Source organism: Ochotona curzoniae, unplaced genomic scaffold, assembly GCF_017591425.1.
Source record: "Ochotona curzoniae isolate NIBS_2020 unplaced genomic scaffold, NIBS_Ocur_1.0 patch75, whole genome shotgun sequence".
NCBI classification, from domain to species: Eukaryota; Metazoa; Chordata; class Mammalia; order Lagomorpha; family Ochotonidae; genus Ochotona; species Ochotona curzoniae.
The window spans coordinates 763766-790853 of record NW_024467056.1 but is presented as its reverse complement, the minus strand read 5'-3'; the positions used below and the strand labels follow the sequence as shown (position 1 = coordinate 790853).

At 41.5% G+C, this 27088-nt stretch overlaps 2 protein-coding genes across 6 annotated transcripts in view; one reads left to right on the top strand and one right to left on the bottom strand.

Moving 5' to 3' along the window:
- LOC121168207 (neutral alpha-glucosidase C) overlaps nt 1–22485 on the bottom strand; it is a 53927-nt gene extending 31442 nt beyond the window's left edge. The window contains exons 1-7 of the mRNA XM_040998105.1: nt 21993–22485; nt 19955–20017; nt 17025–17136; nt 11210–11337; nt 5728–5910; nt 3069–3114; nt 978–1044 (exon numbers count right to left, since the gene is read on the bottom strand). Of these exons, the coding sequence (XP_040854039.1) occupies nt 978–1044; nt 3069–3114; nt 5728–5910; nt 11210–11337; nt 17025–17136; nt 19955–20017; nt 21993–22021 (628 nt within the window). The 5' untranslated portion in view covers nt 22022–22485. The remainder of the gene's footprint in view (nt 1–977; nt 1045–3068; nt 3115–5727; nt 5911–11209; nt 11338–17024; nt 17137–19954; nt 20018–21992) is intronic.
- Nucleotides 22486–22985: 500 nt separating this feature from the next.
- Nucleotides 22986–27088, top strand: part of LOC121168208 (transmembrane protein 87A) — a 44842-nt gene continuing 40739 nt past the window's right edge. For all 5 annotated transcript variants that reach the window (XM_040998107.1, XM_040998110.1, XM_040998106.1 and 2 more), the window contains exons 1-2: nt 22986–23188; nt 24329–24389. In XM_040998107.1, the coding sequence (XP_040854041.1) occupies nt 23045–23188; nt 24329–24389 (205 nt within the window). In that variant the 5' untranslated portion in view covers nt 22986–23044. The remainder of the gene's footprint in view (nt 23189–24328; nt 24390–27088) is intronic.

The window sequence follows — 27088 nt, the reverse complement described above, 5'->3', positions numbered from 1 at the left end:
TTGCTTCTTAGAGGGACAATCTGTTAAGGAGATTCGCTTTGCTCTTTTTTAGTGTAGCAAGAAAACTAGTTATTTTAGAGATATAGGGAAAGTGCAAATGACTAGGAGAGAGAGCCTTCACTTAAATTTATCCTCATGCAGCAGAGAGATGGGATAGGGTGGATATTTGGCTTAGTGCTTAATATGCTGGCATCTCATATTGGAGTGCCTGAGTTTAAGGCCTGCTGTTGGCTCCTGATGCTAGCATCCTGCTGATACAGCCCTGGGAGGCAGTAATGACAGTTCAGATAACTGGGTTTCTGCTATCCATGCGGGAGATCTGAATGGAGTTCCTGACTCCTGGAAAGAAAGAGATTCTCAGAGAAGGTAACAAACAGTATGATGGAGAGACTGAAAACCCCTGTGCCTGTTAGTTTCAGGTACTATGCTGTAGACAGAGATGGCCAGAATAGGATTTGTTATTCTATGGGGTCAGGAGGCACTATGAGGAAAATATTTCTAATCTGATAAGGTCCAACTTTCTCTGAGAAGGTCAGACTCCCTCATCCTAAGCCAAATGAGGACTATCATGGATGGACAAGTAGTACCCAGGTGAATGATGTGGAGGCTTGGAAAATGAAGGCCTACTGTTTGGATCATCGGGGCTGGTGAACTCTAGGACTTTTTTCATTCCTTGATGCTCATACAAATAGAATATGGAATGAATTAGCTGTCTACCAACTGGACTTAGTTCCTTCCATGAGCTCCACATGGCCCAAACTTGTTTTACACAGCCCATGAAAGACATACGGTCCCCATATAGTCATTATTTCTCTATTGCAGTGCATTAGAGAACAGCAAAGGACTCCAAACTAAAATTCCTATTCACTTTTCAGCATTCGGTGATTTTAGATGTCAAAGCTCAAGGGACTTTCAGGTAGAGATATGTAGTCATTTTGGAATGATCTGTGTTAATATCATATCAGTTTCAACTTTACCATTAGTTTTGACATCCACAAAGTTTCCAAATTTCTCCTCCCACAGGCCTAGATCATCTTCTTTTTCCTATTCACACAAAAAAGGGAAGCAAATTGATATAAATTACCACAAAGATATATTTCATTTTAAAAAAAAGACTGAAAAAAATAAGTTCTCTTTTAGAAGACCAGTTTGTGATGCCAAGACATTTAATAAATAAGACATATGTGTGTTCTGCACGGTGTCAATTATCTCTTCTTGGTCATAGCTGACATGAACATAGATTTTTTACTGTGGTAAATATTCATATTAAATGTACCATTTTAGCTATTTTAAGCATTAGACATATTTGCTCTTGTGTGACCATCTTTCATCATTTGTAGCCCGAACTTTTTCTTCTTGTCAAACTGAACTTTCCCTAAGCGTACTCTTAAAGAGTACTTTTCTATTTCCCTGTCCCTCCTTCCCAGCAATATCACTGTACTTCCCACCTCTGGATTTCACTACTCTATCTGTGGAATCATACAGTATTTCTTCTTATCCATCTAGCTTATTTTACTTAGGATGAGATCTCTGAGTTTCATCCACGTTGTAGCACATGTCAGAGTTGCCTTCCTTCTCAAGTATCAACAATATTCCTTTGCATGCGTATATCACATTATTTTTAAGCTTTTATCTGTGATAACTGGGTTACCTTCTTCTTTTGGTTACAGTGAATAAAATCGCTATGAATACGAATGTACAAATACATTTTGTTTCTGCATTCATTTTGGGGTCTCTGCCCAAAAGTAGAATTGTTGGATCATTTTATAAAATTTGATGTGTAATTTTTTGAGGAAGGGTAGGTAACACTATTTGACATAAGTATTTTTACTTGATCCAAAATGATACAAAAGCATTTTTGAAAAATGCAGTTTCTACATATTTAAGAATTTCCATTTTTTCCTTATAATTATGTGAACCACAACATTTAGAATCAAACAATGAAGGTTTGTTTTGAGAAAATATGAGTGAAGAGTTGCTTTCTCTGAAATGTACTCTTCTTCACAAACCTCCACTCTTCATTCAATTAGCTAAACTATTGGCTCATTCCTCATACTAGACTGAGAAGTCAGGTCAATCACAGAGAGAAGGAGAGAGAGAGAGAGAAAGAAAGGGAGGGAGGGAGGGAGAGAGAGGAAGAGATAGGAAGAGAGGGATGGAGGGAGGGAGAGAGAGAGAAAGAGAGATCTAAATCTAGGAGCCAGGAGCTTCTTGCAGGTCTCTGACATGGGAGTAGGGGCTGGCCCAAGGGCTTGAGCAGTCCTCTGCTGATCTCCCAGGCTATCAGCAGAGAGAAGGATTGGAAATGGAGTAGCTGGGATATGAACCACCGCCTTTATGGGATGTTGGCAGTGTAGGCAGAGGAGTAACCTTCTATGCCACCATGCTGGCCCCTGAACTTATATTTCTTTAAATGAACTGTCTGCCCATTTATAATTTTTCCCTCATAGTAAAATTCTTAACATGGTGGCTATTACATTGGGGTCTAAGGGTGGGGCTCAGAACTTCCTCAAATATTTTCTATAGAGATGGCTTGTAGCATCCATCAGCTTCTGACAGAAGGATCTATGACAGAAAACTACTATCTAAGCCATCTCTACCACTCTCTAAAGTTGATTTGACACATTGTTACAAAACTGTACAAGGCTCTCTCACACTTGCTCTTAATTTCTGTTTGGAAAGGGAGGAAAAGTACCCTTTTCTCATGCTCACCAACATGGGTCAGTTGTCTGAGAAAGTAGTAGAGGATGGCCCAGGCCTTGGAATACTGAACCCACATGGGAGACCTGGAGAAAGCTCCTGGCTGCTGGGTTTCGATCAGTGCAGCTCTGGCTGTGGTGGCTACTTGGGGAATGAACCAGTGAATTGAAGATCTCTCTGTATGTCTCTCCTCTCTCTGTAATTGTGACTTTCAAGCAAAAAGAAAGTTTACGGGAAAAAAAAAAGAAAGAAGTAGCCCGTTTATATGTGATAGAACAAGCATTCTTCTACAGAAATACAATTCATTGTCTGCTTTATGATGATGAATATGGTGAATGCAACAAACCCCATCACTCAATCTACATTACCTTGTAGGTGTCACCTGAGACATTCTTCTCATTTTCTTTGGTAGTTCTGTTTGAATACAAATAAAATAGTAACACTTCAATGACAAAACTGACAGAATTTTGTTCAATAGTTTCATTTCCAACTTTGAGAGTCCATAAATTATGTTAACATTGAATATAAATTATGCAAATAAAAGCTTATAAGATTGAACATTAGTGACATACTAACTGAACAATTTGATTTCTTATAAAAATATAGATGTACTTGAGGTTTTTAATTTTTTGAAAAGATTTATTTTTTTTTGGAAAGGCAGATCAGGTTTATATTGAGAAGAAAAAGACAGAAAGATCTTCATCTGCTGGGTCACTCCCCGAGTGGCTGCGACAGCTGGAGCTGAGCCAAACTGATGCCAGGAGCCAGGAGTTTCTTCCGGGTCACCCACACGGGTATAAGATCCCAAGGCTCTGGACCTTCCTCCACTGCTTTCCCAGGCCAAAAGCAGGTAGCTGGATAGAAAGTGGAGCAGCTGAGACACAAATCATTGCCCATATGGGATCCTGGTGCTTGCGAGGTAAGCATTTAGCCACTGAGCCCTCACAATCGAGCCCAAGTTTTCTCAATTCTTTAAAAATATCTCTATCAAATTTTTTATAACCTGTGTAATACATACTCATAATATTTCAACAAATCATAAATAAACAAGCTAGAAAGCATAGTTCTCCTCATCATGGTACCCCTAGTATACTGCAAACTAACATATAGTCTTCTGGACAGATTGTGAAAATTATTCTTCCATTTGCAGGTATATTTGGTTACTCATTTTCCCACATTCCTAACAACAATTGATTTCATCAATCTTTTCAGCCTTTATCAATCTAAAATTTTAGAATAGACAATGTATTTCAGTCTGTATTTCTGTGATCATTAATGATGCAGACTATCTTTTTTTTAAAGATTTATTTTTTTTTTGGGCCCGGCGCGGTGGCGCAAGTGGTTAAAGGTCCTCGCTTTGCATGCCCCTGGATCCCATATGGGCGCTGGTTCTAATCCAGGCAGCCCTGCTTCCCTTCCAGCTCCCTGCCTGTGGCCTGGGAAAGCAGTCGAGGACGGCCCAAAGCTTTGGGAACCTGCACCCGCGTGGGAGACCCGGAAGAGGCTCCTGGCTTCGGATCGGCATAGTATCGGCCCGTTGCGCTCACTTGGGGAGCGAATCATCGGAAGGAAGATCTTCCTCTCTGTCTCTCCTCTCTGTATATCCGCCTTTCCAATAAAAAAATAAATAAATTAATTAAAAAAAAAAAGGTTTATTTTTTTGGGCCCGGCGCGGTGGCGCAAGTGGTTAGGGTCCTCGCATTGCACGCCCGGGATCCCATATGGGCACCGGTTCTTAAAAAAAAAGATTTATTTTTATTGGAAAGTCAGATATACAAAGAGGAGGAGAGACAAAGAGGAAGATCTTCCATCCATTGATTCACTCCCCAAGCAGCTGCAATGGCCAGTGCTATGCCGATCCGAAGCCAGGAGCCAGGAACTTTCTCCCAGTCTCCCACACAGGTGCAGGGTCCCAAGGATTTGGGCTGTCCTCGACTGCTTTTCCAGGCCACAAGCAGGGAACGGATGGGTAGTGGGGCTGCTGGGACCAGAACCAGTGCCCATATGGGATTCTGGTGCATTCAAGGTGAGGACTTTAGCTACTAGGCTACTGTGCCAGGCCCGATAAACTATCTTTTAAGACACTCAATGGTACTTTCATTTCTTCTCCGGTTATTTGTTTATTCAAGGTAGCTCTGTTCTATAGTTATACTTTTATGTATACAAAATATTTCATATATATGATTATTCACAAAACCACTAGTTGTAAAAAAAAAACAAGATTAAAAATAGTAGTCTAGGTAGTGTAGGTGGGGGCATTTGGTATAGCCGTTGAGATACCATTTGGGATGCTCATATTCTGCATGAGAGTTCCACCTCTGCTTTCAATCCAGCTTCCTGTTCATGCTCACTCCAAAAGGAAGCAGGTGATGGCTGAAGTACTTGGGTCATTGCCACCCACAAGGGAAATCAAGACTGAGTTGTGGGATCCTGGCTTTATCCTGGCACAGCCCCAGCTGTTGGAGAGCATCTGGGGGGTGAATACGCAGATATAATATCTCTTTCTCTGTCTTCCAAATAAATGAAAACATAAAAATAAATATTAAAAAGGTCCAGGGCAGGAGTTAGGCACAACAGTTATGATGCCACTTGGAATGTCTGGCTCCACTTTGAATTCCAACTTCTTGTTAATGTATACTCTGAGAGGTAACATGTGGATACCTGAAGCCCATTTGGGAGACCTAGATTAAGTTCTGGGTTAATGGTTCTGGCCTGATCCAGCCCAAGCTGTAGTAGGCACATGGCGAGTGAACCAGTGGATGGAAGATATCGCTCTGTGTATCTTTCTCTTATCCTGTTTGTGTGTCTTCCCATCTCTCTGTCACTTTGCCATTCAAATAAATGTTAAAATTACCAAAACTTGGGAGTCACTTTTGTCCTAAAGTCCCTGTAATTACCTGAAAAAAATGAAATGTCTCAGGTCAACACTACAGCAAATAAATTAGAGTGACTTTCAGTTATCTACTTGGTGACTGGTATTCACAATCAGATTAAGGTCTTCATGTTTCAAATAATCTGTGAAAATACCTTTGTTTGTGAGGAACCTGTAGATGTTCAAAGTATAATTGGCCCAGGGAATTTATGCTCATCACAACCTCTTCTCCTGATACCAAGTCTACCTTGAATGGCTTTGCTATGATATGAAACTTTATATCTCCTTCTTCATTTGTCAGTACCATACTGCCTGAATCTCCTGAGCAGGAAATCAGCCTAGGAAACAAAGCACAAAGAGAAAAATAAATTACTATAGGTTTATATGGTTCTACGCAATTTGCAATTCAAACTAATTAAACAGTAATCTATTCATTGACACAATACAAATAAAGGAATAGAGGGGCTGGCATTGTGGCACTGCATGTTATATTGATAACTGCAATGCTGGCAGCCAATACGAACACTGGTTCAAGTCCTGGTTACTCCACTTCCAATCTAACTCCCTGCTATTGCACCTGTGAGGGCAGTAGAAGACAGCGCAAGTACTTGGGCCTCTACCACCCACATACCAGACCTGGATGGAGTTCCAGACTCCTGGCTTCAGCCATTGCAGCCAATCAGGGAGTGAGGCAACAGATGGAAGATCAATTTTCTGGGGGCTGGGGGTTTCCCTCTCTCGCTCTTTAAGTGTGGCTTTCAAATAAGTAAATCTTAAAAAAATAACTGGGTTGGGGAAGAGTCAACCAGGGTAACTGACTGTATCCATTGATACATACATAAGCCAGAGTGGGTATGGGCCAGCTAGGTTTTGCCACAGCATCAGCTGGCAAGTGCTGAAACTAGGAGGCAAATCCTATCAAGTTAGACTGCAGAACCACCTGGAAAGTGCAAGATCTGGGACTGGGAGTGATGGGTTGAGATTCTTTTTTTTTAGATTTATTTATTTTATTACAAAGTCAGATATACAAAGAAAGCAGGAGAGACAGAGAGGAAGATCTTCCTTCCGATGATTCACTCCCCAAGTGAGTACAACGGCTGATGCTACGCCAATCTGAAGCTAGGAACCAGGAACCTCTTCTAGGTCTCCCACATGGGTGCAGGGTCCCAAAGCTTTGGGCCGTCCTCAACTGCTTTCCCAGGCCATGAGCAGGGAGCTGGATGGGAAGTGGACCTGCTGGGATTAGAACTGGCATGCATATGGGATCCAGGGGCATTCAAGGCGAGGACTTTAGCCGCTAGGCCACGCTGCCGAGCCCCTGAGTTGAGATTCTTAACTGGAGAGCATGAGAACCAGGGCTGGAGGCAGGCCTGATTAGACAGGGAGTGGCACCTGCCAGCACAAGTGTGTGCTGCATAGTGGGATTGGTTGGGTTAAGCTAGGCTTCAATGCCCATCAACATGTACTAGTGCTGAATGAGATATTGGACAGACTGGATCAGTCTGCTGCACATACCAGTAAGCTTAGGGAATCAGGGCTAGGGGCAGGCCTAGCAGGGGATATTAGAGGTTTCTCTGACTAGGCTGCAGCTCCCACTGGTATATGTGAGGCCTAAGTACGCTGGGTCGGGCTAGGTTACAGCACCCTTTGGTTTGCGTAGGCGATGGAGCTGGAGACAGAACTGACCCAGCAATTGCAACTACTAGTGTATGCATAGGCTGGTGTGGGTGATGGACTGAGCCAGACCCAGTACTGGCAAGCACACAAAGGGTCAGGTCTTGGATCACTTCAGATGAAGTGTCTTTGGAGATCTCCCTAACTGAACTGTTGGACTCAGAACTCCAACCATGGGGAGAATGACAGGATCTGTGGTCTGATCATGGAGTGCAAGTGTGAGAGCTGGACCTGTTTAGTGGCTAAGACGGAGTAGCGGACAGCACAGCCTGATGTATACAGAGGATATGGCAGTCCACAGGAACCTGTAGAGGACATCTGGTACCATAACAGAGGAAGGAGGGCAGAAAAATTGGGACCACTAGCCCAGCCAAGTGTTAACAGCAAATATCTGGGTGAATGGAGACTCTGAGGTGGACTATGTCAGTCAATGGACCTTGGAAGGATTTCTTCATCCTTGGATTGGCAAGATCAATAGCATTTCAGAACTATCAAAACCACTTAAGCAGAACCCTCAGAACATGCTCCACATTAGGGACCCTGGGATGATACTGGGTGGCTGTTCCCCATTCCCGGTACTGAGGTGGTTGGGAGGCTGGGTGTGGCTTCTTCTCTTCTCTCCCTCCTTCTTCCAGACACAGGAACAAGAAAAAAGAAAATGTGAAAACAATGGTCTCACACAATTTCCCCTAATCCCCGACCCTTCTCACCCTAATCAATTATGTAAACATCATAAAAAATAAAATGCAAAAAAAAAAATCAGGTTAAAAAAAAGCAGTAGAGAACTGTCGCCAAAGCAAAGGCTTTGGGATTGACAGCTTGACTGAACATCACTCTACCTTACAAATAATTCAACCTATTTAGGTCTCAGTTATCTCAGTTATAAAGTAAAAATTCTAATAGAAATTGAACTTTTGGAGGGAACATACATGTAAAGCATTTTTTCGTTTCTATGACATTGCTCTGTAAAATCTAAACCCAGGAACTGACATCTGACATTGCAGCATAGCTGGTAAAGCTTCCACCTGCAATGCTTGCATCTCACATTGAAGAAACAGTCTGAGACTCCAAATTATTACATTTCTGATCCAGTTCCTTGCTATGCCTAGGAAATCAGAAGAAGATGGCTCAAATAAGAAGTTGGTCTTTTCCAATCATGAGGCTGACCCGAATGGACCTCCAGGCTCCTGTTCTGTCCTGGCTCAGCTCTAGCCTTGGAGAACATTTAGAAAGGGAACACACACCTGAAAGCTATCTCTTTCTATATCCTTCTCTCGCTGTCATTCCGCCTTTCAAATAGAAAAAATAAACTTTAAAAAAATTTAAAACCCTCGGACTTTTTTGCCTTCAGGCTTTTTTGTGGGGATACCTGGCAATTGGCATGCCTTTGAATTTTGAGTTCTGCATGACAACCATAATGTCTACTACCTGGTTTAGTAGAGTTTTTTTTAGAGATTTATTACTTTTCATAAATAAAATAAATATTAAAATATATCTATATGTTATATATTTAGAAAAGCATTTTATATATTTATAAAATATAAAAATAATATAAATAAATAAAAGTCAGATATACAGACAGGAGACTAGTTTTAAAAGACACTTATTTTGGGCCTAGTGGCTAAACCTTGCCTTGTACATGCCAGGATCCCATATGAGCGCCGGTTCTAATCCTGGCAGCCCTGCTTCTCATCTAGCTCCCTGTTTGTGGCCTGGGAAAGCAGTCAAGAACAGCCCAAAGTCTTGGGACCCTGCACCCATGGGAGACCCAGAAGACACTCCTAGCTCCTGGTTTCAGATTGGCTTAGCTCAGGCCATTGTGGCCACTTGGGAAGTGAATCATTGAATAGAAGATCTTCCTCTCTGTCTCTCCTCCTTTCTGTAAATCTGATTTTTTAATAAAGATAAAAAAAGACACTAATTTCTGCTGACTACTGGTAGTAATTTTACTACAGAATGTCATGGTTTTACTTACATTAGTTTAACAGGACTGCCATAATAAAGTATCCCAGATTGTATAGTTTAAACAACATAAATGTATTTTCTTACAATTCTGGTGGTTATGTGTCCAAGACCTAGATGTTAGCATGATTAGGGGGCCTACTTCCTTGGCTTGTAGATGGCTGCCTTCTAGCTGGGTCCTGGGTACAGTTGTTGGTGTGTGTGTGTGTCCTAATCTCTGCTCCTGAGACTTTCAATTACACTGGATTTGGGCCCACTTCAGTGACCTTATTTAGATGTAATTACTTTTTCAAAGGCCCTATCTCTATACACAGACACATTCTGAGGTACCTGATTTTAGGGTTTCAATATATATATATTTTGGGGTAAGCACAATTCTGGCTATAAACCTAGTAGTTCATCCTCTAATGGTAATCAGATTCTTTTTGCCTTCAAATTCAACTAAATTAGCCAACCAACCTTATATTCCCACCTGGAGAGTCTTTTGATTTTACCCACCTCTTATACTAATAACTCTATCCAACAGGGCTCACTTTTTCATAACAGACACAGTCCTGGCTATTTTAAGCAGGAAGTATAGACATAACATGCAGAATTAAATGTTCGTAACATCATGGCAAAAGTTATGGTAGTAGGGTTCAGGCTGGTGCTCTAGAAATGAACTTTAGAACAATACTGTGTAACAATACGGCCAGGAGAACTTCTATCTTATCCAGAGCCAGGAAGCTGAATGATCAGATGTGCTGTGGCAATTACTGGGCTCCAAGATCATACTGCCTTCGCTGTTTCCAGAGATCCAGAAAAACAAGGCCCTAATGAATGGCCGCACCACAGTTGCCAGATCAAACCAGCAAAATGGGAAACTCAGTTCAAGATTTCTGAAGGTGTAAATGACTGGTAGAAGATGAATTCTATCAGAACCTTCAGCTACAAGGGTATTGGGGAAATGTACTTTTTAGCTTTCTAGTTGCTGTATTAGTCAAAGACTCCATAACAACAGGTTGGAACAGAAACTGAAATATTGCATTTATTTCTAAAGCTACTATTTATCATTGCCTTTGCTTTATGGAAAAGGTAACATAGAAACAGAAGATTACAGTCTAATTTTACTTATGAACACAAATGCAAAAATGTGACAGGATCAACTAATAAGGTGAATCAGCTAAGAAAATAAAAAAGTAACATGATAACTAGCTATGTATATTCACTGACTCTACCACTAAACAAAAGCCTTGAGAAACGTCTCTTTTGAATTCTCATTACCTAAGTTCTTGGCATTTATAGTGGCTCAGTTTTCAATACTTCTATCATAACTGAATTAATTTATCCTAAACATCTTATTAGCCATAATAATTAAATAATAAAAATGAAAGCACTGGGTACCATCTTATATCCCATTAGTAAAAATAACATTTAAAAAAACCCAGAAATCAACTGGCAAAGCCAAGCTGAAATATCCCTGGAAAGTATAATGAGAAATGGTGAAAGTTTTCAAGTATGTAAAAAATGTTTTTAGTATGCTGAGATTTTTTTCCCTGTAGGCACTGGCTATTAATTTATCTCTGATTCTAAGTAAGATTACAAGTTAGACTTCTGAGAATACCCTTAATTAATGGAGAGTCAGACTGACTATAAATTACTCTCAACAAGTGAGTTTGGCTAATTAGGGCTCCTGGCGCTAATTTGAGTGCATAAATAAAGCAGCTTTCCTTCCACTTTCTCTCAAGGGCTGACAAATAAACCATTTCCACTGTGAGTTAGAGTGAGGATCCAAAGTTCCGCCTCTTTCCATATTAAGTGCTGATAAGTCAAATGGTGGATTAAAAAAAAAAAAGATTTGATAACACAGAAAACCAATAGTTATACCCAAATAATTGAATACCAACTCTGACAGTAAATACACAGTGAACAGATAAGATAAGCAAAACAAAATTTACTTTTCAATTACTTGCACAAGAACATACTGAGGATCTAGCTAAAACACCTTGTTATTTGACTTACTTTACAATACTTGGCTTGCTTGTGACAACATCAGAAACTTCATATCTGGGCTTCAGGGGAGTCTCTTCATTGATTTTAAGCCTGAAAATATTTCTTTCTATACCATAAATTTCAGCCACAAGAGGAATCTGGGAATAGATATATGAGATTAGCCTCAACAGGTTACCCTAAGGATGATTTGTTCTAAGGTAGTCAAATTACACTAACCAGAAAAGCAGGTTAAAATCCTATGTTCGATCGGAGAAAAGTGGCAATAATAAAAACCCTCCAATCTAAGTATGTACTTGGTCAACTGCATCTGTGGTAGCAACAAAAAAAAAAACCTCTATGAATCCTATGCCTGTATCAATATATAATTGAACCAGATCTTATATAGTTAAGGGGTTTCTATTTATGAGGACGTGAAGTAATAGCCATAAACTGAAATTAACCTTGAAAAATTGGGACATATGTCCATTCTAAGTTACATATGTAAGAATAAGAATTGGGGTAGGGAGAACGTTTGGCATAAAAAATTAAGACATCATTTGTGGGCCTGGCGTGGTGGCCTAGTAGCTAAAGTCCTCGCTTTGCATGTGCTGGGATCCCACATGGGCACCGGTTCTAATCACTTTGGTTCTGCTTCCCACCCAGCTCCCTGTTTGTGGCCTGGGAAAGCAGTCGAGGACGGACCAAAGCCTTGAGACTCTGCACCCATTTGGGAGACCCGGAAGAGGCTTCTGGCTTCGGATCGGCTCTGTTCCAGCTATTGTGGCCACTTGGGGAGTGAATCATCGGATGAAAGATCTTCCTCTCTGTCTCGCCTCCTCTCTGTATTATCTGCCTTTCCAATAAAAATAAAGCTTTTTAAAAAAGATTTATATAAAATAAGTGAAAATATATTTAAAATATTAAATGGAGCTTTTAAATGAGATTAGAGAGCATGAATTTCAGTCCCTTAGAAATGCTAAAGGTATGCAAAGTCCACTTATGAACAGAGCTAAGACAGGTCTTCAGAGAAGAAATACCTTTTGGACGTTCTTTTTAAGTTTCTACTTGGTTTTCATATATCCTTTCGTAGAAAGGCTCATTTCGAAGAGTCTGGAAAAAGAACTGTAATTTCCTTTTTCTTATTTCTTCCATATACTGTAAAAATAAAACCTGATTCTTTCTTATAAGCTCAATTTTGAATGGTCACATGGGCAAAAGTGTGAGTCATTATGTAAAAATCATGGTGGTAGGAAGGCAATGCTATGGCATAGTTGCTTAAGCTTCTGCCTGCAAAGCAAGCATCCCATATTGGTGCCAGCTCCTGTCCTGGGTGTTCTACTTTTGATCCAGTACCCTGCTAATGTGCCTTGGCAAAGCAGCAGCAGATGGCCCAAGTGTTTGAACTCCTTCAACTCCTGCGAAAGACCCAGAAGAAGTTTTGGTTTCTGGCTTCATCTTGGCCCAGTCCTGGCTAATATAGCCATTTAGGAAGTAAACTGACAGATGGAAGCTCTCTCTCTCCTTCTCTCTGTAATTCTGCTTTTAAATATATCTTTGGGGGAAAAAATCATGTAGTAAAACCAACTTTGCCTATGAATTCAGGCAGAGGATTGGTCACAAATATCTGAAAATAACTTATTATTTGTCCACATTTGGGAATCCCAACTAGTAGAGACTGTAATAAAGTTTGTTAAGAAGAGTGACCATGACTTTATCAACTCCTCCTTACTGGCTGAATTTTGCTTTTCTTTTCAGCATCATGTTTCTATGATATAAAGAAGTGTTCATTAAAAGGTCAAGAAGAGTGAGCCACTACTCCCAATGAGTTATCCAGACCTCTAGGCTTCAGAGGACTGGTTTAAGTGTTCACTAAATTGCTATAGGACATGACCTAGCCCTTCCACGGTTACAGTCAGTTGATTTATTGCAATTACTGATTCTCTGATGCTGACTTCATGCTGGGTGTTAGCCTATCCTCAAGGAAATTAGCCTGTCCAGGTGCGCTTCTTATTGTGTGTCCAGTTCCCAAGTTAGCTGCCTGTTTTTGGCCATTTCTGCAGAAACAGTGCAGGTTGGCAAGTGATCTGCTGAGGAGGTAAGTGGTTGTACAAAATCTTAATTTCATCAGTTTGAGATGGAGTGGTAGAGACATCATTGCATCCTTGCAGAAGCAGCTAGAAACTTTTGTCTCTGGTATAATCTTTTTAACAGGCTGCAAAAGAAAGTGATGTGCTGTTGAATGGTCGTGCATATCATGAGAAAGCATCAAAATTAGCAAAATGAAGTAGGCTGGACATAAAGCTCTGCTCCCAACAGCCTTGCCAGCAGTTCTTCATACCTGGAAGAGAAGCATACGGTTCCCTGCATTGATGTCTGAGGAACTGTGTCAGCTCTATTTCTCAAACCGGGTCGAAGTTTCACTTTAGGTAGAAAATTGATCATTGTAAAAAAGAAAAAAACAGTTCTTAAAAAGAAATCAACCCTGTTCTGATCTATTTCTTCCTAGGCTTTATTTTGCAAGCTTCTTTACCAAGTATTTATCTGATTATTCTGGCATGAAGAGTAAGTCCAACAAGACATTGGGACCCTGCAAAGACATGCATCAGAACTTGCCCTCCAAGCCCAGATGACAACATATAAGTCAATACTTCTACTTATTCTGTAACATTACTGTGTTCTGGGAGCATCATGTTTGCCATGGACTGAACTGTGTCCACTGTCATATTCATGTGTTGAGGCTCTAGTTCCCTACTGTTTACAGTATCTGGAGATGATGCCTTGTTTAGATGAAGCCATATGGGTAGAGTCCATACAGCATGGGATTAGTGTTCTGATAATAAAAGATTAGACAATATTTCCTTCCACTCCATGCCACCAAGAAGGAGACAGCAAAGTAGAGGACCCAGGGCAGACAATGAATGTGATAGCACCTTGATCTTGGAGTTTCCAGCTTTTAGAACGGTGAGAAATAAATGACTGTTTGCCCTCAGTTGGTGCTTTGTTAATGGCAGTCCAGGCTTAGAAAATGTTGAATGAAGCTGAATTCTGTTTCCTGGTTGTTTATTAAGGGCAGAATGGGGGAAACAAATCAAGAGGAAGACTTTTTAAAAATACATAAAACAAAAACTGAAAAAAAAGAGGAAGGCTTTAAAAAAATTAACAACAAATCTTGACAACTCTAAATGTACTGTCTTTTGGGTTTCAAAGGTGTGGGGGTGGGTAAGCACTAGGAGTACTGAGTCTGTAGGAATCTGCCTCCTCTGTGCAATTTGAGAACATCAGCTGTGAGCCGAATGTGATCCTCTCAGACTCTGGGCTCTGAGAGCTTGACATTTAAGGCTATCATTCTGATTAAGCAGATGGAGACAGTGAGTTTTAAATCTTCAGACCATATTCATGGCAGATCTTAATCTGCATTTCCTTTAAAACTCATGTCTCATCACAGTGACAACCTTTAACAGAGACTCTTACATTACACAATGAACTCAACACAGAGTGCAGATGATTTTCAAGAAGACTGTCTGCATCTTCATGCCCCAACCAGGATGACATCTGAATCCTTGGTCATCATCTGAATACACTGTGACAAGAGGGGCCTTGCAAGGGCACTATTTGCCTAAGGCAAAGACTGTCTAGATGGCTGTGGTATTTCTGCACCTATCCTGGAGGGGTCCACACAGGTCTCAGTCCCGAAAGCTCTGTCAGTGACATCCAGGATCCTCTGAAGCTCCCTTCTGAGCCAGCTTCTGTCTTATACGGAGATCCTAGGGAAGTCCTCCAGGACTGAAGGCATCCTGATCTGTTGGACCCTGACCTGAACAGCATCGACCTTCAGATTCTGGGGATCCAAAGAAAAAAAACTAAACCACATCATGGGCAAGGGCACCTACAGAGATCCACCACTATACTGGCCTCCAGTTGGGTTGAGATTGTTTCATTTTGTTCCACAATTAGCATTCAGGGTGATTTAGTATCATTTACTCTGCCTCTAAATGTCTCCAGGAGAGCAGACTTCTATGTCCTTAACATAGTAAGCTTCCCCAAAGGAGAGGAGGGATTCTTGCCCAGACCACAAGAAACTGCAACTCCCTGGTGTTAGGTACAAGTGAAACAGGAAGGAAAACAAGACAAGGAAAGGAAAAATGGGACAAGGCAGTTCCTGACAGCTGATGGCAGACCTTAAGGTCCAGGAAACCCTCTGATGGACTCATTCCACTTCTGGGAGACAAATGCTTCTGCTGACCCCGGATAGGGTTTGGCTGGGGGTCATTTATGAAGCAATATGCAAATCGTAGGTAGCTCTTCAGGAGGGAAATCAGTGCTGCTTCATGCTCCAAGAAACTCAGTTACCAAACTAGGCTACAAAACACAGTATAGTGGAGGAGACTTGGTACAGTAGTAGGGGATCCAGAACTTCTGGAGATTACCGAGAGCTGAGAATTCATGATACTCAACATGTACAGCAAAAAGGTGAGCAAAACTTTCCAGCAAGCTGGTAACATGAGAATCAGTATTAGATTTTAGAGAAAGGCTAATTTTCCCATCTCTGCAGCTAAAAGAAATTACCACCATGACTTTGACTTTAGGTTAGCAGAAGCTGGGGACAGAGAATAGAGAATACCAAACTCTCAAAATGACACTACGCCCTCTACACTGAAATTTGGGCAAGGCAGTTATAGCACAGGATTCCATATCAAGGAAATGGATAAAGCCTCTAAAGCATCCTAACAAAAATACCCTTCCTTACTGAGTAACTGCTCCTTCTGTCTGGGAACAAAGTTGGGACTCTTTTCTAAACAAAAGGCCTTATAAATGTTAGCAAGGACCCCTTGATGTTGTGGAGTAGTTCTTGTTCTGTGAACTTTCTTCCATATAGCACTACTATGGCAATCACAAGATTTCGTTCAGCTTGAAGCTGGCTTCCCAGAATAGTTTGTTAGTAGGTTGGTACAGTTGATTCAAGATGTTAGGAGACACAGACCACGTGGCCTTAACCATGTTTCAGTTACACAAATTATCAGGAAAGTCATTTTGGTCTATGAAGCCCTAGAAATTCAGGGTGCCTTAAAATATGGTGAAGGATCCGGAAGTGAGGGCCAGGTACTTCTGTGCAATGATGCTTTCTAACACAGCCCCTAGCATTTCCTGTGTATCTGGCTGATGTATATGGCATGTCTGAAGCATGATAACTTGACAGAACAGAAAGAGCATTTCAGAGATGCTGTGCTATGCTCTTCACTATGTGGCAACTATGGTGAATGCTAGTGAAGCTGCTCAGCAGGTGGAACATTTGTGACTTGAGTTTCCAACCTGTGGCCCCTCTAACTGTCCTCTGGTCCACTCACAGTTTGAGCTGTGGACAGTCACTGAATCTGTATTTTACTGTCTGTAGGTTCAACTGTCCGAGAAGTTTTCAAAAAGTTGCTGAAAAGTATACATTCTATTTTGAGTTCATTTACATATGAGCTTTTTGAAGTACCCTTATATGTTGTCTAAGAGTGAAACAAAGTACATAGGTGCTGGATGGAGTCTATCAGATACAGGAGAAAATTCCAGCTACCAGCTGAAAATTGGGTCTAATAGATTATGCCCCTTAGGTATATTACAAAGACTAATGTAAAGGAAATAACATGCGTGAAACATCTAGGAAAACCTCTGATACACAGGCAATTTCACATTTATATGGCTATTATGGCATTAGTATAGGTAGGAAATGATGACATTCTTTCTCTAACAAAGTTTATTTCTGAAGCAAATAGAGTTTACTTAGTTTTTGTGATAATTTTAACATTCAAACAAAAGAAACACACAAACCAATCACTCTGTAGAAAACATGTTCTCTCACCTTTGCTGCTTCTTCAATAATCTGGAACCTGGTGCTGTCCTTGCCTGTTGTGACTGAATCTAGTAATGCCCGATAGGTGGAATTCTTTGAGAGCTGCTGCTGTTTCTGACGCCTGTGAACGTGCAGGATATAGACACATAAGCATTACTTGTGGCTGCAGGCATCCATTAGACTATATCATTATGTGGAAGTTACTAAAATTCCTATGACACTGGGTAAACTGGACACTGGAAGAGTCTGTATCACTAGGATGCTAATAAAAGTAGTACTAAAAGAAATACAAAAGAAATTATTCAACATAACATTGCTGGAGGATGGTGTCTTATCTCCTCTATTGAAAAGATGGGGCAATTTGCAGAGATGTCACCTACAAGCTGGTTAATTTTTCTTTCTTTTTCCATGAAGTGGATATTTTAGTAGTAACTCAATAAACCCTAACAGAATCCTGAATAATCTCAGAGTTTAATAAGGTGATCAGGCACTCACTGTAGACTTTCTTTGAAAGTATCTCTTTGGAATTAAAATGATATGCTTTCTCCATCTAGAACAGAGAGTAAATAAATAATATGTTAAAATGTGTGAAGTAATCTTTTTTTAGCTCAAGAGAAATTTTTATTTCTTGTGATAAGGAGGCAGTAGGGAGGTATAGTTCCCTAAAGAAACTGCCTCTGAAACAATTTTTAAAAATTATTTTAATTATAGGATCAAGTAAAAGTATTCTTTTAAAATGAAGACTAAATATAAAAGCTTTATTTGTCTATTTATTTGAAAGGCAGAGCAACAGAGAAAGTGAGTTAGAGACAGAGGACCTAGTGCAGTAGCCTAGTGGCTGAAGTCCTCACCTTGCATGTGCCAGGATCCCATATGGGCACTGGTTCTAATCCCAGTGGCTCCACTTCCCATCCAGCTCCCTGCTTGTGGCCTGGAAAAGCAGTCAAGGACTGCTCAAAGCCTTGGGACCCTGCACCCATGTGAAATGCCCAGAAGAGGCTCATGGCTCCTGGCTTTAGATAGGCACAGCTCCAGCTGTTGTGGCAGCTTGGGGAATGAATCAAAGGATGAAAGATCTTCCTCTCTGTCTCTCCTTCTCTCTGTATATCTGACTTTCCAATGAAAATAAATCTTTTTTCTTTTTTTAAAGACAGAGACAGAGAAAGAGATCTTGCCTCTGCTGGCTCACCCCTCAAATGGCTGCAAGGTGGGGCCTGGCCAGCCACAGCCAGAAGCTAGCTGGATTTGAAATGGAGTTGCTGGGATTCTGAACCACTATCCTGATATGGGAGGTCAACAATGTGAGTAGCAGCTGCACCACAATACTACATCCTCCTCCCTACCCAATGCAAAATTTTAAAGATATGTTTTTGAGGCATGGGAAAACAGGCACCTCACATGGTGGTAATGGAAGTACACAATAATACAATCACTATGAGGGAAACCTGGTAAGAGTTAGCACATTCCTGGACTGACTTCATAGTATAGTGTGTTAAACCTCTGCCTGTGGTACCAGCATCCTATATGGACACTGATTTGAGTCCTAGCTTCTCTACTTTTGATCTATCTCCCTGCTAATGTCCCATGAGAAAGAAGTGAAGGATGGCCCGAATCCTTGGGCCTCTGCATTCATGTGAAAGACCCATAAGAAACTCCAAATTCCTGGCTTTGGCTTTGTCCAGCTCTGGTCATTGTGGCCATCTGGGGAGTGAACCAGCAGATGGAAGATTTCTCTCTTTCTGTGTCTCTCCTTCTCTCTGTAAATTTGCCTTCCAAATAAAAATTTAGCAAATCTTTTTTTTTTTTTAAAGAGTTAACACATGTTAGTTGCATTAACTCTTTGATCCTTTTATCCCTGTCCTTGAAATCTATCTTTAAAATACACTTGTAAGGGTCTGGTACGGTAGCCTAGCAGCAAAAGTCCTTGCCTTGCATCTGCCAGGATCTCATATGGTTGCCAATTCTAATCCCAATGGCCTCGTTTCCCATCCAGCTCCCTGTTTGTGCCCTAAGAAAGCAATCAAGGATGACCCAAAGCTTTGGGACCCTGCACCCGTGTGGGAGATGCAAAAAAGGCTCCTGGTTTTGGATTGGCTCAGCTCCGGCTGTTGTGGCTGCTTGAGGAGTGAATCAGCAGATGGAAGATCTTCCTTTCTCTCTGTCTCTCCTCCTCTCTGTATATCTGACTCCCCAATTAAAAAAAATCTTAAAAAAAAATACACCTGTAAGTGTAAGGAATGACATATGGACAGCTCTTCATTGTGGCAGTGCTATCACACGAAAGATAAAAAACAACCCAACAGTTTAGCAAGGGACAGACTGAGCAGACTAAAAGCTCAGGTAACCAACAGAATGTTATGTAGTTGTAAAAAAGGAGGAACCATCCACAAATTCTTAACTTCATTGCTCTTTAAAGCAAACTACGAGGCAGAAAAAAAAGGGGGGACCTAACCATGTACATCGTATACATAGAAACTTACTTGGTATAAAAAAAGCAATGACACAAGAACATACGTGTTTACAAAAAGAAATGTTGGCAGGATAGAAGAGAGATTAACAAATTTGGTTACTTACAGGGATAATATGAAGAATGAGGTGGAAGAGGACAGGGATAAGAGTAACACCCTTCTGCGCATATTTCTAATATTACTATTTTTGAATCCTATGAAACATTATTCAAAAATAAAATTTTAAGATGAACTTAAAATATTGGCTTTTAAGATAAAATATATGTTTACTGAAAAAAATTATTAGTATAGTAGTAAGCACATAATGTTATAGCATATAAAAAAGTTTCCTGCTGATGAATACCTTAATCTTTGCATTTCCCAATTGCCTGTTACCTTAGAAAGTCTACTCATTTTCAAGCCCTCAATGGTGTCCATTTTGAAATACTGTCAGAAATATTTTAATCTAGGAAATAGCACTGTATTCCTTACCTGTAGAATGCAATCTTGGTACAGTCTCTAAAAACGTTTTTATCCACAGCTTCATCCTCAACACTAAAATGAAAAGATGATTTAAGAACTATATCATACATAGGGTTTATGAATATAATTTTGGTAACTTTTGTATAACACAAGCAGGCAAAAATGAACCTTTAGAGTCTGTTCTGCTATGCAAAATTCAAAATTCACAGCTATGACATAATGCAACAGCACATGTACTGCAGAACACTATGGTGTAAGTCCTTCAAAGCAAACAAGAAATATGTTCTGGGTTAACCTATCAAGCATTGGAAAAACAGCACTGTCACTGATGAAGAAAAACTGATTAAAAATAAATACTGAATGGGCCTGGTGCTGTAGCCTAGCTGTCAAAGTCCTCACTTTGCACACACCAGGATCCCATATGGGGGCTGGTTCTAATCCTGGCAGCCCTGCTACCCACTCAGTTCCCTGCCTCTAGCCTGGGAAAGCAGTCAAGGATGACCCAAAACCTTGGGACCCTGCAACCCAAAAGAAACTTGTGGCTCCTGGTTTCCTATCAGCGCAGCTCCGGCTGTGGGGGTTGCGTGGGGAGTAAATCAACAGACAGAAGATCTTTGTCTCTCCTCCTCTCTGTATATCTGGCTTTCCAATAAAAATAAGTAAATCTTTAAAAAAAAATAATGACTGAAGCTTATGACTATAACATAAAACGTGAAGGAACAGAGAACAAAACGAAAACTTCAAACCAAACCAAAACTAAGCCAGTCGGCAAAGCCAAACCGCTTTTGGAATATATTTTCACCAGGTGCTGAGCTCTGAGGAAGACTCACACTTCCTGCCTAACCAGCAATCACAGCACAGTCATCCAACGCTATGACAGGGGTATGTGCAAGGTGTCAGAACACACCAGAAGTAGAAACAGGCCCTCCTCCCCTTTTTAAAGATGATGTTGACAGTTTAGGGGCTCAGTGATTTTTAAACACAAGTGCCTGGAAAAAAGCGTGTGTAAGATGAGTGCATAGTTCTCCCTCAGCTTGTATTGAGTTAGTCTCCCACCTGTCTACAAGAGCTACCGGCTCCCAAGGGGGGAAAAGCCGCTCTAGCTTTCACGTGGATGTGTGGCTGCATGCATCTGTCTACATGTCCGTGATTAGGCAGGAAGCTATGACGGAACACAATTGTCACATCACGGAAATATCCCAGACAGGTACACCTAGCCATATGAAAAACTGTTTATCATGGAAGTTATTCAATCCTTTGCTCAACTCATTTTTTTCAATCAAGTACACAAAAATTAGAGAATTGTAGCCTCTTTTCACTTTTGAAATAATGTAGGGAGATGCTGACCTTGGAAAATCATGTTTGACATACAACTGTAAGAGTTCTGATCACAACTTTCTCACTGTTAGCACTGTGGAACATACCAAATGTATTTTTTAAGAGGCTCGCTACTCACACGGGGGGGGGGGGAGGAATTTTAAAAAGTTAGTGGAAAATAGGATTAAAAGGTAAATTTATTTTGGCCTAAAAAATGTAAATTTCTGTATTTTTCCCCCCACCATAGGCCATTTCCCATGAACTTTAAAGTCTATGACATTAATTGTGCAATTATCAAACATGCAAATAACAAGTACAATTAATAATCAATGTGAGCTTATATTGTAGTATGCATCTCTACTTTCTGACAAAGATGGGACTCCCAATGATACTGTTTACTATATCTTGGCAATAGGATGCTGGACTCTTTGCCATTGTCCATGCCCTCAATGATGGACATATGGCTGTGTATGAGGAACTACAATAATGATATAGGGGAATTCAGTGAGCAGGAAGGGGTTTGGAGAGAGGGTAAGGGAAATCCCAGAGCCAATGAAACTGTATCATTAAATGACAATAATAATAAGTAAAATTAAAATTTTTTCCATGAAAAAGTACAATTAATAGTTTAAAACTCTATGAAATCTTCAAAGTTAGATTGTTGATTTCTGACACAGCCCACTCCAGGCTCTGGACACAGGAGTCAGTCCTCCCTGAAAGCCCCTTTTACCTGATTTCCTCTTTCCCAGCTGTTTCCATGGCCCCTGTCACTCCAACTGCCTCCAAGTTCTGCACCAAGGCTTCTGCGCGATCTTTCTAAAAAGCCAATTATGACCTGCACTTGGTCATCGGCAGCTTCTGGGAAAATATTCTCCTGCTGGTCCTTGAGAAGTGACAAATTTTCACTCGTGTTCCTAGGATTTTTTTTTTCAAGCTCAAACTAGCATTTCGACAAAAACACGCTCGTCAGATTTTTCTCGAAGTCAGTGTGGCTGAGGAAGACCGGACTCGGTAAAATGAAAAACCGTAACTGGCTGCCCAGCGAGCGTGCATGCGAGTCCGAATCCTGAGAGAACCACAGAGCGGCCCGCTGGTCTCCCTCTGGCGAGCAGGGCTGCAGTAGGTCCGTCTCAGCAGCGGTCACGCCAAGGACATGAAAACTGACCCATTCTCGCCTCGATTTTAGTTTCGAATGGGAAATGCCCGCGGGGTCCTTCCCGGACGTGGCCTGGCCAGCCAAACTCTTTCCTGCTGGCACAGTACTTTTCAGGGCTTGCAGGGCACCTACTGACGCTGCCCAGCCTAGGAACCGCTTTACTCCACACAACCCAATTCCAGCTTTTGCTTAAAACACCGTCAAGACCCAAGAACTTATTAACGGATGCCTAGTAGGCGCTCACTCAAATCTGGCGTCTGACTACTTCTGAAGGGATGAGGAACTGGGTCGAGCTGGAGGAGAGGAAGCCAAACACTGCATGGGTTGTTTGCTGGTCCCCAAACCGTGCAGCACTACAAGTACGGGGGGTAAGGGCCACGTCAGGAAGACTTCTGCAGAGTTCCCGAACCCCTATGACGAAGCACCGACAGGACGGCGCCTGCGCAGTAAACCCACGGAGCTGCGACGGCGGGCTGAGGGAAGAGCCGCCAGGCCGCAATACAAACAGGCCCCCAGTGTTTGGAGGACCCGGATGATCCCGCCCCTTCCCAGAGCCGAGCCGGAAGTGGGCGGGACGAGCCGGAAGAAGGCGCAATGCTTTCGGTGGGCACTCCAGGGCTGTGAAGATGGCGGCGGGTGCGTGGCTTCAGGTGCTGCCTGTCACTCTTCTTTTGCTAGGGATTCAGCCATCCCCACTGTCGCTTTTTGGTGCAGGCCCGGCCCCTGTGTCTGCAGCCGACCGCTCCAAGTGGCACATTCCGATACCGTCGGTGAGTGTGACAGTGGCGCTTGAGCCCGGAGGAGCAAGGGGTGGGGCTACGGCGGCCCCAGGGGTTCAGGAAGGTTGAACCGAATTCCGTTTCCCAAAGGGGTGGGATTCCGGGGACCCGCCGGGATGCGGCTCCCTGGGGAGGCCAGCCTCGTTTGGCAGGGAGCAGCGGAGCGGACTCTCTCCCGGCGAGCGGCACAACTTTTCTTGTCTGGTGCAGAACGACGCAAACTTGGGTGTGCAGATGGGAGAGAGGGGTTGTCTTCCATCCCAAGTTTCAGAATATTCCAGGGGCTCACGGCATCTCCAGTTTATTTAGTGCTGTGCACTGTTACAGTTTTCTGGATAATTCTCCTCACCGGATGGTTGCATTTCTTTTAAAAGTTTAAAATTTTTTTTTAAAGGCTTGCCATGTGATGAGGAAGCTCAAGGATGTTTAAGCAGTATATGTTAACATGGGAATGGCGAAAATAAAAGAAATCATTTAATAAATGTAATGTGGTCTTACATTTGGGCAGTGAACTTGAAAGATGGGTCCTTTCTCCCTCTCTCCTTCTCTCCCTGTCTCCCTTACACCTCCTTTGAAGCAGAGGCGTAGTTCTGTGAGGGGACCACCCTCAGGTGCCAGGACGGACAAAAAGCATCATCCCTTTTTAAAATCTTGTTGGTCTTTGCATCTCATTCTGCTCTGCTCACTGCTTGTAGTTTATATGGCAAGCAGGGTAGAATTTTTTTTACCCCGTAGGTGAGGATCTTCAGGTTCTTGGTTTTTGTTTGTTTTTACTTGGTGCACAGGTGGTTAATAATAAGGCCCTTTTAAATCCAAACCTGAAATAAATCATCCTATGACTCTGCGTAAAACAGTTCATTTGAGGCAGTGGTTATGGAGTTAGGGGAAGGATTGTGGGGGATCTGCTACCGAGGAGGAATGAAGTTCTGGTTTCCCTGACTGCAGGGAAGGAGGCATGTCTGAACTGCGGGGTGCAATCCTGCTGTTTGGCTGCAGCCTGATTTTACTGAAAGGAAGGATGGTAGTATCTTCTTGGTCAAGAACACTAATTTGGGCGAGTTAAAGACTTGATAGCTACAAGCTGCTTTGGACACAGCTTTGTTGCTAATTATCTTTCCTTTATTGTTGCAGAGGAAGAATTATTTTAGCTTCGGAAAGATCCTTTTCAGAAATACCACTATCTTCCTGAAATGTGAGTTTTTGAATTTCATGAAAATCTTATGTTTCTTAAGGATATTGATGAACTGCTTAAATACATATTTTTCTACCCCTCATGAGGGGTCTACTTTCAACATACTAGTCTGGCTCTGTGGAGGAATGAACACATTTAGAGTTACTGAAGGGCTTTCACTGAGTCATCTGTGAACTTTTTCTCCTTATTTTTCTCTTTATCTTATATATGTATCACACTATGTATAATTTGTGTTAGTTTAATAGTATACTATAACATACATGTGAAATATATATTTTTGCTATGTTGCATTTATGGTAGAAACTCAGTCACATTTCTGTTGCGTTATATCTGACTAGGCTGGCTGATTTCCCACATGGTGTTTTGCTGGTGGTGTTCTGGGACATAGATATCCCGCTCGTTTTACTCTCGGATGCTTGTTAAATGTTCACTGAACTCATAACCTTTGGCTCACAGTAAATATGTCCGGTAGATCTTTTATTTGTCCAAGGAGTGCTTTACCACCCTAAGGAAGAGGAAACTCAGTGAGATTATCAGGAAAGAAGGGATTGCACAGGACAAAACCAGTTTGTTCAGTTGGGCCACTGCTATATCTGAATCTGAAATATGCCATTGTGCATTAATAAAAAGCTTTGCACTTTGAAAGTGCTTTTTTTGTATAGACTACATGATCATAGGCAGCTCTCCCTGAAGACCAGAGGTGAAAAGCTAGGCCACTGATACGGGCTTCTATATATCTCTCCCTGAAAGTACAGAATTCTGAGTTGTGGCAAATATACCATGTGCCAGGCACTCTTTCTGAAGAGGGAATTTCTTTCCCTCAGTGAACTTGCATTCTAGTAGCATTGCAATTTTACAGGCAGATTGCTGTGAAGAATATATAATGCCCATGATAATAAACTGTCCCAAGCACAGACTTCACTTCAGTGAAAACCTGCTTTGTTGTATGGGCCTTTATTGGGTTTATAGGTCAAAGTAGTTGCTAGGGACAATGGGATTTTGATTCCTGTTGTTGCCTGAATTGCATGTTGATCATCTATTTTGATCCAGTTGTAGCTGGCTAAGTTAAGCTCACATCATTGTTTAACGTGAGATTTGAGCCTTTTAAATGTCACTTTATTTCCTTTGTTACTTCAGTGCTTTCTCACTTATCAGTTGTGTCCGTGTATAGTTTTGTGGGTGTGATATATAGCTTTCCATGGAGCACATCGGACCATTTCCACTGTCTCTTAAAGCTTTCCACTGAAAGTTTTAAACATTTAATTTTTATTGAAAACGTAGATTTGTAGAGAGAAGGAGAGACAGAGAGTAAGATCTTCTGTCTACTGGTTCACTCCGCAAGTGGCCACAATGAGTGGAGCTGAGCCAATCTGAAGCCAGGAACTGGAATCCTCCTTTGGGTTTCCCATGTGGATACAGCATCTCAAGGCTTTGGGCCATCCTCTGCTGCTTTCCCGGGCCATAAGCAGGGAGCTGGATGGGAAGTAGAGCCAGGATACAAACCAGTGCTCATATGGGGATGTTGGCATTTACAAGTGGAGGATTAGCAAATTGAACCATTGTGTTGCACCTAAGCTTTTTATTTTAACATAAATTTTTCTTGAAATTTGTTTAGGGAATAGTTTCTTATTGGCTTTTAACTAACTAGTTTGAATATTTCATAGTCAATTATAATATCTGTATCATTTCCACAAATTCTTTTGTATTTTTTATTGCAAAGTCAGATATACAGAGAGTAAGGGAGACAGAGAGGAAGATCTTCCCTCTGATGATTCACTCCTCAAGTGGCTGCAACAGCCGGTGCTGCGCTGATCTGAAGCCCAAAGCCAGGAACTTCCTCTGGGTGCAGGAACCCAAGGCTTTGGGTCGTCCTCGACTGCTTTTCCAGGCCACAAGCAGGGAGCTGGATGGGAAGTGGAGCTGCCGGAATTAGAACCGGCACCCATATGGGATCCCGGTACGTTCAAAGCAAGGACTTTAGCCTCTAGGCCACCTCGCTGGGCACCACAAATTATGTTATTAGGTCAAATTTTACATAATTTGAAAGAAGCCTGTGAAACTATGCTGATAATTAGAAAGTTAGTTTGAGCAAAGAAAAGTGGAAGCTTGTGTTGGGTTGCTTCTATCCACTGGTTTCATTCTCCAAATGACTGCAGCTGCCAGAGCTGGGCTGGTTCAGAGCCAGGGATGCTTCTGGGTTTCCCATTTAGGTTCAGGGTTGGGCCATTCTCCTTTGCTTTCCCAGGTACATTAGCAGGGAGCTAGATGTAAAGTGGAGAACCTTGCACTCAAACCTATCCCATACGGAATATTGGCATCCTCATGCTTAACTCAAGTAGGAAGCTACAATGCCAGCCCTGCTCTGCCTTTATGTCTTTTAAGGTCTAGCCATGAATTTTACCACCATTTAGTAATAATAAATATTGTCTTATGACATTCCTAGTGCTGTTATTCCTTATGTTTATGGTTGGAATACAGCTAATTGTTCCTGCCCATTCCCTGTTAGCCTAATGCAGTACCATTGTATCTCTGTGTACCTGTGCTCTGCTCAAAAAATATTTGAACAGTACTGTAAGATTGGTTGTAACTTAGGACTGGGTTAACATTCCCAGGTTTTTCCAGTAGAGGTGTAGAAGTTAAAGCCTTAAAGCACATAATATACCATAGTTTTAGTAGGTAAAAAACTGCTTAACTATTGT